We start from the raw sequence: 14,208 nt of genomic DNA on the forward strand, positions 1-14,208 counted from the left end.
ATATTGGACCTGTATTGTCTTTCACAGATGGAGAGTTCTTTGGAGAAGTTGAGTGCTCAGGAGGGGAAGCTTATTGTTACAGGAGAAACGCTGGCACAGACAGAGCAGATAATCAAAGAGCTGGATATTCTGGAGAAACGAGCCCAGGTAGCTTAAACACACTCTTAGAAGAAGGGTTCTTCAGCGGGTTCTTTGAAGAGTTAGGGGTTAATAGTTTCCTTAAAGGGTTCTTCTAGCAAGCCATTCTGATGAGGAAACAATCTGTTATAAATTCCTACATAGACATTTTAAGGGTTGCCCAAGAGGGACAGCCAAAGATCTCTTAAGTGTTCTAGATTTGACCTCTTTTTCTAAGAGTGTATGTCCGTGTTCTCAGTAGGGTTTGTTTGCAGTTGTACACTATATGGGCAAATGTTTGTGGATGCCTGACCATCACACCCATGTGTGCTTTTTGAACGTCCCATTCTAGATTTAGTTCCTCTTTGCTGTTATAAAAACCTCCACTCTTCTGGGAAGGATTACCACTTGATTCTTGAGCGTGGCTGTGGGAATTTGTCCATTCAGCCACAAGAGCATTAGTGAAGTCAGGCACTGATGTCGGGTGAGGAGGCCTGGTGTGTAGTCAGTGTTCCAGTTCATCCAACACAAAGGTGTTCAGTGGGGTTGAGGTCAGGGCTCTGTGCAGGTCACTCAAGTTCTTCCACTCCAAACTTGGCAAACCACGTCTTCATGGAGCTCACTTTGTACACAGGGGCATTGTCAGGGGATGAAACAGGTATAGACCCCTTAGTTCCAGTGAAGGGAAATTGTAATGCTACAGCATCCAAAGATATCCTATACAATTGTGTGCTTTCAACTTCAACAGTTTGGGAAAGAACAACATATGGGTGTGGTGGTCAATTGTCCACGTACTTATGCATGTAGTGCATATGAGTGAAAGATTAGAAGTGTTTGCAAAAACAGAAGAAAATTTGTTATACCACTGTACACCACTGTGGTATATAACAATATACCACAGAAATAAATTTGTACTTTTATTTTTACTTTTTAAAGTTCAGAACAACAGATGGATATTTATATTTATAAATATTAGCAATTTCACCAGCTTTCTGAAGCCAAAAATGACATGTCTTTTCTTTGACTCTATCTGGCATTCTTTTCTGTGCTGTAAGGAGGAAATGACTCGGGCCCAGGTGATGATATTGCATGGACACCAGTTGGCTGCGGGTCATCATTATGCAACGCCTCTGATCGTACAGCGCTGTAATGAGCTCAGACACCACTGTGACACACTAAACTCTGCCATCAGTGCTAAATGTAAAACACTCATACAAGTGCAGAGCTTACTGCAACACCTAGACGAGGTGAGATTAACACACACACACGTGATCTCTTCCTGCTTCTGTCATATTTCAGATCCGTAAATTGAACTATTTGTACTATTTGTCTGTGTTTCATGTGTGCAGGCCCAGAAGTGGTGTGATGATGGCACGTACCTCTTAGCCAATCAGCAGTTAGAAAAAGTTCACTCTAAAGAAGGTGCTCAGGCAGCACTGAGTGATTTAGAGAAGTTCCAGGAGGGGGCGCCAGCGCTCCTTAATGCTGGGCCAGACTTGCTCTTTCTGGAATATGAGGGCGTTCTCACTCCTCATCTGCAGGTAAATTTTCATTTTCGCAGTTAATCTGTTGACTCATGACTTGCAAATTATTTTTGCAGTGTATATATAAATACATCAGATATTTACACATCTCAAAATAAATTTAGAGATTTATTTTACTCTAAATCATGTATATACATAAATATATAAAAGATATTTATACGTGATTTACAGCAAAATATATAATTTTCTAGGAAATGATTTCTTTTAGCAGGGGAAGATGGCTGACATCAATGTTTTTTGTGTCCATTTGTTTCCAGACTCATATAGAGAAGACTTTTGAGAAGTATGCCTCTGTTCAGAATCTATTCCAGACTAGACAGACCTGCCTGAAGAAACTAGCAGACAAACATGTGCGGCCGGTACAGCTGGTAGCACCTCGACCAGAGAATCCACCACGGTCAAAGTCCCCAGTCTTTTCCCCCAAACATGGTACACTGATGATATACCTATCTACCTACACATACACAGAGGAACTCAAAGACTCAGCACTTAACCAATAGTGCCACTTTATTAGATAGCGTATCTACTAAGCCTAGAGAAAATACAATGCTCCAGATACAATAAACCCTAACAAAGCTATCGACAGGATGCGGTAAATGCTTTTGAAATGTTTACGACCACCATTGTTTTCTATTATTATTAAAGTGAGGAAGGAAAGCACTGCTTGAAATCAAGAGGATGTCATGGTGAATGTTAATTAGGTTATATTGAGCAAAAAGCATAGTCACCAGTCATATATAGTGTAAAGCGGAGAGTCTTAGTAGAGCTGTGGTTAATACACACATTCAGACTCTGTGGGGCTCAGTGCCAGGAGGTTAAGAAGAAACCAATCAGCCTTAAACTCAGGAGCAGATACTGATTCCTGCTGTATAGGATCACAACAGGATCACCCCTGCTTGTTCCACACATCTAGAAAACATCAAAATCAGAACCAGGCTGCTGAAAAGCTTCTTTCTAAGTGATCTGTCATACCCAAGAGAAGCTGGTTACTATCTGTGCTCTGTGTAGAAGCGTTGTTCTTAACTATATATTTATTATTCTGTACACAAATGACGTTATATGTACATGTATAATTACACTGCCTTTTGGAACATCTTTAGTATTAGCAGGCTAATGCTGTGCTTTTAAAGTGTCTTTACTCAACCAAGAGTTGATTTTTATTTCCTTCAGCTTTTTTTGTGGTGAATTTATTTTATAGATATTTTTCCTGCTCCACAGATCTCAATTCAACTATAAAATTCACCTTTGACTTCTCAGGCAAAAGAGCGACACGGAAAAGCCCAAACCCCAGGAAGGTAATAGAGTCAGAATGATGTACCATGTGACATACAGTACAGCTGACTGCTTCATTTACACTACAGACTTCATGCAGGATTAACATTTAATATGTGCATGTTAGGCATTGTCACGCATGTGACTTGGGTGTATGTATAATAAGATGTTTTTGTGTGTCAGATTGAGGTGTTGCACGACTATCAGAACCGCAACTCTCTGTCCTACGTTGTGGATGGTGAGGATGGAGCAGACCTGCTGAAACAGTGAGTCCTCTCTGTTTTTCTCTTGACGGAAAAATTATGTTAGTATTTCATTTTTAAAATATATTATACCACAGCACTGTTGAATTCCCAAATCTTTTTTGGTAGAAAGATTGCTAATTCACACTGACTTCTATGGTAGATGCTCCATATAATCTAAGCATCATAATCAGCTAATTAAAAAATGTTTATTTTTAACGAAAAACAAAACAAATGTTAACGAATAACCTTTCCGTAAGGCTACATTTGTTTAACATTTATGGAAGGAGTCTCCAGTGCCATGCTTTGTTAATGGTCAGTAAGTTTTTCGCCAAGGGAGATTCTTCAGGACATTCAAGACCTTGCACTTTCTAGTTTCTTGGTTACATCACAAGCTGCATTTTCCCCCTCTTATTAAGAAAAAATGAGAGGGAATGACTGTTTATAGCTGCTATAATGTTCTATAAGTGACAACTGCATGCATGATGTGTCAAATTAGAAATTGTAATTGCTAGTGAATTGCTGTTGAATTCAGAGGAACATTAGTACATAATTGCTTCAAAAATACTGCTTGTCTAGGGGTTCCTGTAATTTCTTAAAAGGATCAAAGGGTGGTTCACAAACCTAACTAACAACAAGAGGCACCAGAGATTAAAAGAAGGCTACAACACTTCTCTCTGTCATTCTTCTGTTAATATTTAGTTTTATGTCTCATCATCCTATCATTATTATCATTCAGCCATGTCCTTTTCACTTTTTTTTTTGCTAAATGAAGACCTGCTGTAACATTTCTGTTTACTGAGTACTGAAGAGCAAATATATAAATGACCTGGATGTGTGTGTGTGTGTTTGCTTGTGTGTGTGTGTGTGTGTGTGTGTGTGTGTGTGTGTGTGTGTGCATTTTTCTCTAGTCGTGTAATGAGGGAGCTGATCGAGACAGAAAGAATATATGTAGAAGAGCTTCTGACTGTGTTGCTGGTAAGTATGCTGAAGATGAAAAAACTGCCCTTTTGGTGAAATTTGATTTTGCTAAAATTATGCACGGAAAAAGAGCTACACCAGCGAGCTGAGATTCTGCTGCTCTCTGCGGGAACTGTGTTGCAGGGCTACAGGGCAGAAATGGACAACCCCTCCCTCTCTTCTCTCCTGCCCAACAGCCTACGCAACAAGAGAGATATACTGTTTGGAAACATGCCTGATATCTACAATTTTCACAGCAGGCAAGGCCACACGCAAACACATGCGTCGTCTTCAAAACTTTATTATGCCACAGCTGATGAGCAGCGTGTCAACTAATCCAGCACATGGATGATAAGTAATCCCTGTTTCCTATGAGATAAAATAGTCTGTTAGAAAAAAAACCCACACACACATGAGCTCAGTGGCTCGGAGCATCCCATTTTCTCACACACCTTTATTGCTCTCTCCCCCCCAACCACCCCCAACTTTCAAACGCAACTTATCATGTTTGCTCAGCTCCATTTGTTAATGCCTTTGAGCCCAGTTTCTCCCGCTGGGTATCTAGCTCCGCTGGGCAGGATTGGCAAATTGGTTGCCTGCATGAAGATGTTCTGCCAATTAAAGCATCTTAATTATCACTTAATAGCTGCTGGTGAAATAAGGATTTGAGCCAGCCAATGAGAACACAGCTGGAGGAGTGTAGAGCAGCCATGGGGGGTTCTGGCACACTGCCGCTTGTGAATGATTCAGAAAGTTAAGAAGCTTTAATGTGACTCAATAGTAGAAATCATCGTGCTAATTTCATATATGTTCATGTTTTTGATGCTAATTTATGTACACACGTCTTGATAATGAGAGTTAGTATGTCCAGTGATATTGGCACTAGTGATATTGTGTTGATTATGATAAATATGCCTAGCAACCAATCAGCCCTCTGGGGACAGTTTAATTCAATTTTATCTAAAATGACTGTGTGTGATTAATGGCCTCTGTTCTCCAGAGTATTCCTGCAAGACCTGGAGAGCTGTTTGGACACGCCTGAAGCTGTGGGAGCATGTTTTCTAGAACGGGTATGGCATAACATCTGTAGTTTAACACCAGCATGTCGAAACCTATCATGATATTCCATTTCTGTGTAACCTTATCATGGATCCATAATTCATTTTGTTTGTTTGTGTGCTATAGTGTATGAGAATTGTGTATATTTTGTTTCAGAAAGAGAACTTCCAGGTGTATGAATGTTACTGTCAGAATAAGCCGCGATCGGAGTCCTTATGGAAGCAGTTTTCTGACTGTGCCTTTTTCCGGGTATGAAACCAACTTGTTTTAATGGAATTCTACCAAGTATTTGAAATTTGGTCAGATTTCATATTAATGACAAGCAGTGACCACTAATGCTTAACTATTTATAACGTTTCGTGCAAGATGGCTTTGAATTCTTAATTCACCCAAAGCTTTGAAGACTATCATTTTTCTGTGTTAAATAATAAATTGTTTGATGTGGTGCACGCTGCAAAAAACAACATCTTAACAACATCTGAATATAGTCATGTTTATCAAGTATTTCCTGTTATAAGATTAAACGTATTTTTAAAGATACTTTTACTTATTTCAAGTTTGAAATTGTCTTATTCTATTGGCAGATGTTTTTCCTAATTTGAAGTGTTTATTTGTAGAAAGAAGCAAAATTATCTGCTAATAGAAGAAGAAAATTTAAAGCCTGAATAAAGAGTAAATAAGAGTAAGTGAGTAAGTAAGAGGGTAAATGCATCTAAGGGCAAGCTGAATAATCTTGTCTTTGATTTATAATAATCTTATAATAAGAAATATTAGTCAAATTCCCCCAGTTTTCAAAATATATTCACTTGCAGTGCACTGCAAAAAAAAAAAATGTGTTCTTGAATCTTGAATACAGGAGAAGTTGTCTAATATTTCTAATTTTGAGCTTGTTATATAACTATTATAAGACAATTAAGCCTATTACTAGACACATTTACTAATTTCAGTCTTGTCTTGTTCTATTGGCAGATTTAGCTTCTTTTTAGAATTTAACACTTGAAATAAACAAAATGATCTGCCAATAGAATAAGAAAATTTCCAGGTTGAAATGAATCAGAATATCTAGAAATAGGCTTAATATGCTTACATTTGTTTAAAAACAAATGAATAAAGAAATTAATTAGTTGAATTTGCCTATATTCAAGATATTTGTACTTGCTAAGGTTTGCTAGGTTTTGCAGTGTGGTTTCACAAAAAACATGTAACTTGATGACAGAAATAGATAGATAGATAGATAGATAGATAGATAGATAGAACAGCAAGATATCCATAGTATGAGAATGTGAATGGTCTGTTAAACATTCAGGCTGTGTTGATATGTTGTTTTGTCTTCACCCATGTTTCAGGAGTGCCAAAAGAAGCTGGAGCACAAACTGGCTCTGGATTCATACCTGCTGAAACCAGTTCAGCGTCTTACCAAGTACCAACTCCTACTGAAGGTGGGCACAAGCATTAACACACACTCCATACACTCCACGCAGAGGATATAGAGAATATTTTCAGCTAAGTGCATTCAGGGATTATAGAACACATCCTCAGTGTACTGATGAAATCTGAATAAGTTCACAGTTACTGTGTGTGTGTGTGTGTGTGTGTGTGTGTGTGTGTATTGTACAGGAGTTGCTGAAGTACAGCTCAGGTTGTGAGAGGGTCTCTGAGCTACAGGGTGCACTAACTGCCATGCTGGACTTGCTCAAATCAGTTAATGATTCTATGCACCAGATCTCCATCACAGGATATGAGGTGAACTTTTATGAGCATTTTTATTTTGTATGCATGTAGACGCCGTTGCGGGTTAGACAAAATGGGATGTTTAATGTACAGTATGATGTTAATTCTATCTCACATCAGCATTGTGCTATGTTCAGGATTAAAGTAAGTGTGTGTGTCTGATAGGGTGATCTGGCTGATTTGGGCCGGGTCCTGATGCAGGGCTCCTTTAGTGTGTGGATCAGTCATAAGAAGGGCGCGACACGGGTGAAGGAGCTCGCACGCTTCAAACCCATGCAGAGACACCTGTTCCTGTACGAACGTGCACTCCTCTTCTGCAAGCGCAGGGAAGATCATGGCGAGCACGCTAATAAGACACCTTCCTACAGCTTCAAAAACTGTCTAAAGGTATGGATTACACATGTGCGCACACACACACACACACATACACTCTCACAGAAAAATCCTACCCCTCCAGGGAAATGTACATGTCTGTGTGTCAATCATATCATATCTTTATTTTGTCTATCCTAATTCAGAATATTTACTCAATCAGCGATGAAACACTGAGTTTATGGTTACACTAGAGGTTTATGGAAGCACTAGTTTAGGGGCTGATTGCAAGAACAGGTCTTTAACCAGTGTGGTCGTAATTGATGAATAGATCATAGCTAGGACTTTCCAGCCATTGCAGGCTTACAAGTAGGTGCAACTGTATGAGTCAGTAAAGATTTCTAAGCAGCTTGTATAACAGAGCAAAATTTCCTACAGCTACAACTAGACAACCCGTAGCTTATTCGCTAATTTATGTTACTAGCAACAGAACAAAAAAATGCAATAGTAACATTTTTAAAAATAACTGAATTATACTACAGTCTTCAGAAAACCAAACTGACGGCTGAAAAGAGCAGCACAATCATGAATAAAGAGAAATAGCCAACAGGGAAAAATAACAGCAGATGTCATACATGTCAGAATGACAGCATCTGGCTAGATGAAAAGATGTATTAGCACACAAAACATATTCAACCGTCAAGGCGTGGGAAAGACACCCTCATTGAGTACTACATTTTACACTCGATCTTCACATCAAGTGTAAGCCTTGTTAGTGCAGCCAGCTCCAAATGTTACCCATTCCAGCCAAGACGTTACACACTGTAACAAAGACGTTATAAAAAAAATTCTCACAATTTACTTTTTAGTCCTATTCCATGTAAATGTTCAAAACAAGGCCCAAAATATATCACCAACCAGTCTCTGATGTATTTATATACATGTACCAGAAGTTAGGCATGTATAATAAGTTAAGCAAAGGAGATCATAAAGAAAAAATACATTATAGATTTAATTTCTAGCAGATGCCAAGGTGTCTGTGCTAGTGGTGTGATGTTAGAGAAATGTAGTGGTTCATCTGAGTTCAGCTGTAGAAGCTAGTACTGTTGGGATTCCAGTTCTCTTCACTTCTGTTGACTTGAAACACAAGTTCATAAATATTTTGAAAGATGTCCCATCTGTTTTATCTTGATTTATAATTAAAACCTAAGCTACTGGTCACCGTTTGCCTCCCCTGGTGTGTGTGTGTGTGTGAGCAGTGTAGTGAGAAGTGATAATTGACTAGAGCGAGTGGTTCTGCATGTCCTCTTGCAGATGAGTGCTGTGGGCATCACAGAGAATGTGAAAGGAGATGTGAAGAAGTTTGAGATCTGGTACAGTGGCAGAGAGGAAGTGTACGTGGTGCAGGTGAGGTCCTCATGAAGAGCTTGGGTCAGCGGTTAATGTGAGTTTAAAAAAAAAAATCTTCTATGCGCTTATAATTTGCCTTTTTGTGATCGTAAGGCACCGACAGTGGAGGTGAAACTTGCCTGGTTGAAAGCAATTAGACAAATTCTCACCAACCAGCAGAAACTATTCAAAGGTGACTACAAATATCCAGCACTAAAGATTGTATGTTTTTACATTAAAAAAAAATTACTCAAAGATTTTCCCCACCATGTGATTGGCTTAGGTGAACTTTGTCACTCCAACACATTGGCTGAGCGGTTTCCTCTGTCTCCGCCCCTCTCTGAGAGGTAAGACTTTTGATAAATTCAACCCTTTTAAACAATCAGAGCACTGTTAGCTCATTTAGCAGCTGTTTACCTGTTTTTCCACACTTCAGCTTCTTTAGCCTTTGATTTCCTAACATCTCCCTGTCCTGCTCTTACACTGCCTATTGCTTTATATACTAAATATATACAGTAGAAAAAGAATAGGAATAGAGTGTAGATATGAAAGATATACTGAGTATATTCACAACACTTGTAGCATCTCAAATCATCTATGTGATTCATTTTAAAATGGCACAAGGAAAAGCACTATGAAATGGCATCAATATCCAGCCAATAAACATGCATTAAAAAAGTGATATAATAATGTCCATTTAACCATTCAAGCTAAAAGATATATATACTCACTGGCTAATTTAATAGGAATACCTGTACACCTGCTAATTCATACAATAATCCAATCAGCCAATTAGGTGAACATTTTGCTGTAGCCCATCTGCCTCAAGGTTCGGGGTGTTCTGTGATGCTTTTCTGCTCACCACGGTTGTAAAGAGTGGTTATTTAAATAATTGTAGACTTACTGTCAGCTTAAACCGTTCTGACCAATCAGCTCTGACCTTAATCATCAACAAGACATATCAAAGTCTATCAGCTCACATTTTTTCCTAGGCTGATGTTTGACATGACCATTAACTAAAGCTCTTGACCTGTATCTGCAAGATTTTATGTGTTATGCTGCTGCCAGGTAATTGGCTGATTGGATAATTGCATGAATGGGCGGGTATACAGGTGTTCCTAATTAAACTGGATGTTGAGTGTATATTGTTAGCATAATAGTTTATAATTAGTGTAAAATACCTTAAAAATAAAAGGTGAAAGTGTGTGATGATGATGATGGGGAGGATGAAGCTGCACTGTGTATGGTTGCCTGTCCTCCTGCAGGGCCATGCGGCCTTCCCGTGGGGTCCTTACAGGTTGCCTGCCACGTCTGGACATTGTGTCCGTGTCAGCGGGTGCGTGTGTTTGTCTGCGCTCCCGGAGCCCACGCCTCGCTCACCCTTCCCAGCGCCAGTGACGCTCCGCGGTAAAGCGGGCCGCTCTGATTCTCTTTCATCACACACACAGGGCTGCTGCAGCTGCACATCCCTCATGCCATAGCTTACCATTAGCAACCTTCTACATGCTCATCCATAATGCTGTTCTGCATGGTAATGCAAATGATGAGAAAACCAAGAGCATTGGGTTTGGCTCCATGGTTTTGGCTGCTGAAACCATGCTTAGAAGTGATATTTCAATCACAGTGCTGAAAAAGTAGCTGATGTTTGGCAAGATCTTAATATCTAGTCAATATCAGCTTTCATTGATTGGTAACCATATCATGTCCTATCGGGGTTTGAATGAAATATCCCTTTATTGCAGAGCTCACTTTTTGAAATTGAGGTCAGTACAAACATTTCTTTTTGTTTAAAATGCTATAATCACTCACAGGCAAATGGTGAACAAATAAGCTTTGAATAAAAACCTTGACAAATCTTGACAAACCATATCTTAATTACTTTTCTTTCATTTTGGCTCAGCATGCGGCTGTGCTCTAATAAGTTCAGTCTCTTCCTAGATCTGAATGCAGGCTTGTATCTTCTGGTGCAGTTTATGCTGGGCTGTTGGACAATTTGGCTAGTTTCTTTGGTTAAAGTGTGTGTGTTTGAGAGAGTATTCATTCAGCTTCTTTAGTGTATCCTGTTCCTCACCTGACATAGCAAGAAGCAAAGAGCGTCAGTCAGCTCGGAGGAGACGGAGTCGGGCCACAGCAGTCCAGACCCATTTAGCCGTTCTCCAAAGCACAAGGACAACAGACACAGTGCGTACACACCAGCTATAACAAAGTAGAAATGTATTGTTTCTGCACAATGCTTGTTTCTATTTAAATATTTCTCTCTTCATTTATGATTGTGTGTGTGTGTGTGTGTGTGTGTGTGTGTGTGTGTGTGTCAGGTTGGCCAGGTGCCACTCACCCGGTTGATATCTGTGAGGATCTGGAGGACTGGAGTGGAGCTAATCTCTCTAACATGTCTGATACTGAAGAGGAGGACACTGTTCGTTTGGTGAGTGTGTTCGATCTCACACTCAGGCACAGTGTAGTTATTCTGAGAAATATTCTCTAATACTGTTTCCTGATTTTCCTGACATTCACTTCCTGTCACAATCTGCCAGTACCCAGGTAAATACAAGGCTGTAGCAGGCTCTCAGAAATATGGTCCAGATGACCTCATCATTAAGTGTGATGATGTCATACAGCTGCAGCAGGAGGACAATGATGGTCACTGGTGTGTTCTGTTGACTTCTATTTCATTTTATGTTAACATATTTGTTTATGAATTTAGGTAGAGAAGAAAAATCCGGTAACATTAATACTACTAGTAGTTTTAACCAGTGCTTTCATTCACTGTTATATGAACGGCTTGCAGTGTGCTCAGAGTTATGTAGCAGTGTTTGTGCTATGGCACTGTTTGGAAACTGATCCATGGTCTCTTGTAGGTTGGTGAAGAACCTGAGCAAGAAACAGAAGGACAGGCTCTCTGCTTCAGGTCAGCTTGGCATTCTGGGAAGCTGCAGCAGAGGGCGCTCCAACCAGCTGCAAGGTGAGTATTGTCTTGTATAAAATTCTGTTTTGGATGCAAATGTTAATATATATAATATGTTTAAAGAATATTTGTGAAAAATGTCAAATATACCAAAATTTTACCTTTTTATAAATTCTAAAACAACGCTTGTCATTTATGCGGCAGTCTGGGAAATCCCTTACACATGGTGAAATTTTGAGACTACAAGCTTTCCTCAACTAAACTGAAATGTTCCCCTTTTGTACGTATCTCAATCCCAAGTAAAGTTTCCATTCCGACTCCAGTGAAAGACAACAACACTTTGTCTAAATGCAATTTGCATTTAGTTTAATATGTAATAAGAAAACTAGAAAAATAATGAAAGAATGGCATTTATAATGGAAAATCAGTAATCACTTTGATCAAAAGCATCATCCACTTCAGTCTCTCTCCAGTCTCTCTTCTCACTACTCGACTGATCGCTGTCTGCACTTACATCCATGCTGAAATAATTGCTGATTAGTTTAGGGAGTATTGTTCTGTTGGCTAAATTTCTTATTTTTTTAGTTCAAGGATTTAAACATTACAATTTTGTCTGCTGCCATCTCTACAATGTATGTGATGATGCATGCGCATCATTTACAAATTGAATCTATTAGGTTTATGTCTATTTAGCTCTGGCACATATCTAAAAACTTGACATTCCCTGTGTTAGAAAATCACAGTTAGCTAGCAAGTTAGCAAATAAACCATATTGTTTAGGCTAGGACCTTCCAATTTTTTGGGGCAAATGACCCAAAAATGACCCAAATGACGTGTGACCATAAGGCCTTGTCATATTGGTTGTACCATCAAGCTTGTGAATAGATACTATGGAGGTAGATAGACTGAGAAATCTGTCCATTTTTATTGATGAACCCCTAATGTAGTGCTGTGTCAGGATAGCAGAAAAAAAAAATAGCATGTGATCTCAATGTAAATATGAATGCAAATCACAGTAACTAGTAGCACACAAAATCCATCTTTATAGTTAAAGCAATATAAAACAAAAGAGAAGACTGTGAGTGTCTCTCACAACCCAATTTGTAAATCAAGCAACCCCACATAAACCCCTGCTTTATGCAGACTGACCATTTTCAACTGCTTCTTCATCTAATGTGATCTCTGCATTCACAGAGCTTAGGCAAGGTTATAAAGTAAATAAAAACCTTTCTATGTCATTTTGGTTAAATGTATTTTTTTTTTAAAGTAGATGCGTCAAAATATTTTATACACAGAAACACTGTTTGCCAGAATTCAGCCGCAGTGACGTGTTTCCCCAGGATGCCATACATATATACTGAGTGAATGCCTTCATACTTTTCATCTTTGATGCTGTTTATAATCTTGTATCTTCTACGTTGGTCTGTGTCCTTTACAGAGCCAGGAAAACTGAAAACATGGAAGCTCAGCTCCCTCTAGACTCCATGCTGTCTGTCCTTTGGCATGTTCAGCCTCATGGCTATGTGAGCTTTATCCACGACACTTGAACACAACGGCTGTGCTCTGGTCTACACGGGGGTGGGCCCTGTAGCCAGAGGTTTTTATCATGATATTTTTAACATTTTGGAACTTATATTTATGGACATGTTATTTCCTGCATCCAACAAAAATACTCAAAAAGCCTGAATCTTTTGCAAATGGAATGATGAGAGAATTAGGGCATTGCGCTTATCTAAAGGTCTATATAAATCACCCCAAACCAGTTGCCTATGACAGAGGATGCACCTTTTTTTCCTATCAAGTGCTTTGTCTTCAGTTTAGTTGTCTTGTGGATTTGAGAGACCCACAGCCACTCTTTTTTACCTCATGGTGACTGGACTTGATGCTTGACGGATTTGTGCTGGCAAATGGACATTGCACTGTGTGGCACCAGTTATTTTTACCAGTATCTCATTATGATATAATACCCACCATTAATTCTACATTCTCTAAACTTGAATGATTTCCAAGAGTCAACTTCCAAGGACTGATAAAAGGACCAGCAGTTTGTTTGGTACTCTACTGCTACTGCCAGCATTTCATTTTATGGCCTTCCATCTACACAAACATGGACTTGCGGTGCTGATTCTTGTACATTTGGACTACACAGTTACTACATTTTATCTGAATACCCTTCTCAAGTTCTTTGAGAGCTTTAGGGACAATAACATGTCATTCTACAATGCGGCATTTCATTAGCAATCTGTGTGCAGTACTGTAGCTTTCCTGGCCCCAGATCATTTAAAAGCACTTGAAACAAACTAAAGGTCACAGAACCTCCTGAATATTGAGGCTAAAAAAGTCCTACTGAATAAGCATTTGGGAGACACTTGGTGTATTATTAACACACGTATGCATGAGGATCCTTAATTAAGTCATGAGGGCCTGAGATTGACGTTCAAGTTGAATTGAAACATGCACACTTTTTTTTTTTTTTAAATAGATCTCGGCTTCCTATTAGAGAAGGTTCTACCGCAAACATGAAATGTGCCTACAGGGTTCAGCGCATAATTAAATATTGATTGTGGACTTATATGAATTTACCACATCAAATCAAGCCCCCAGTTGGAGGGCTGTCTTTGATATGCTGGCGTTTGAAGTGGAAATGAGTTTGGTGAAGCAGCAGGACCAACTCCAA

The 14,208-nt window shown here is 39.1% G+C and overlaps 1 protein-coding gene across 1 annotated transcript in view; it reads left to right on the forward strand.

Moving 5' to 3' along the window:
- mcf2a (MCF.2 cell line derived transforming sequence a) overlaps positions 1–14,208 on the forward strand; it is a 41,356-nt gene that overhangs the window by 8,223 nt on the left and 18,925 nt on the right. Inside the window, exons 7-27 of the mRNA XM_053235651.1 lie at positions 28–147; positions 1,173–1,364; positions 1,467–1,658; positions 1,919–2,090; positions 2,880–2,956; positions 3,117–3,199; positions 4,087–4,153; positions 4,280–4,395; positions 5,136–5,205; positions 5,351–5,443; positions 6,541–6,633; positions 6,812–6,937; positions 7,091–7,312; positions 8,552–8,644; positions 8,741–8,819; positions 8,910–8,973; positions 10,369–10,389; positions 10,707–10,807; positions 10,942–11,051; positions 11,161–11,273; positions 11,485–11,588. Of these exons, the coding sequence (XP_053091626.1) occupies positions 28–147; positions 1,173–1,364; positions 1,467–1,658; positions 1,919–2,090; positions 2,880–2,956; positions 3,117–3,199; positions 4,087–4,153; positions 4,280–4,395; positions 5,136–5,205; positions 5,351–5,443; positions 6,541–6,633; positions 6,812–6,937; positions 7,091–7,312; positions 8,552–8,644; positions 8,741–8,819; positions 8,910–8,973; positions 10,369–10,389; positions 10,707–10,807; positions 10,942–11,051; positions 11,161–11,273; positions 11,485–11,588 (2,308 nt within the window). The remainder of the gene's footprint in view (positions 1–27; positions 148–1,172; positions 1,365–1,466; positions 1,659–1,918; positions 2,091–2,879; positions 2,957–3,116; positions 3,200–4,086; positions 4,154–4,279; positions 4,396–5,135; positions 5,206–5,350; positions 5,444–6,540; positions 6,634–6,811; positions 6,938–7,090; positions 7,313–8,551; positions 8,645–8,740; positions 8,820–8,909; positions 8,974–10,368; positions 10,390–10,706; positions 10,808–10,941; positions 11,052–11,160; positions 11,274–11,484; positions 11,589–14,208) is intronic.

This window comes from Pangasianodon hypophthalmus, chromosome 7 (assembly GCF_027358585.1).
Source record: "Pangasianodon hypophthalmus isolate fPanHyp1 chromosome 7, fPanHyp1.pri, whole genome shotgun sequence".
In the NCBI taxonomy this organism is placed as follows: domain Eukaryota; kingdom Metazoa; phylum Chordata; class Actinopteri; order Siluriformes; family Pangasiidae; genus Pangasianodon; species Pangasianodon hypophthalmus.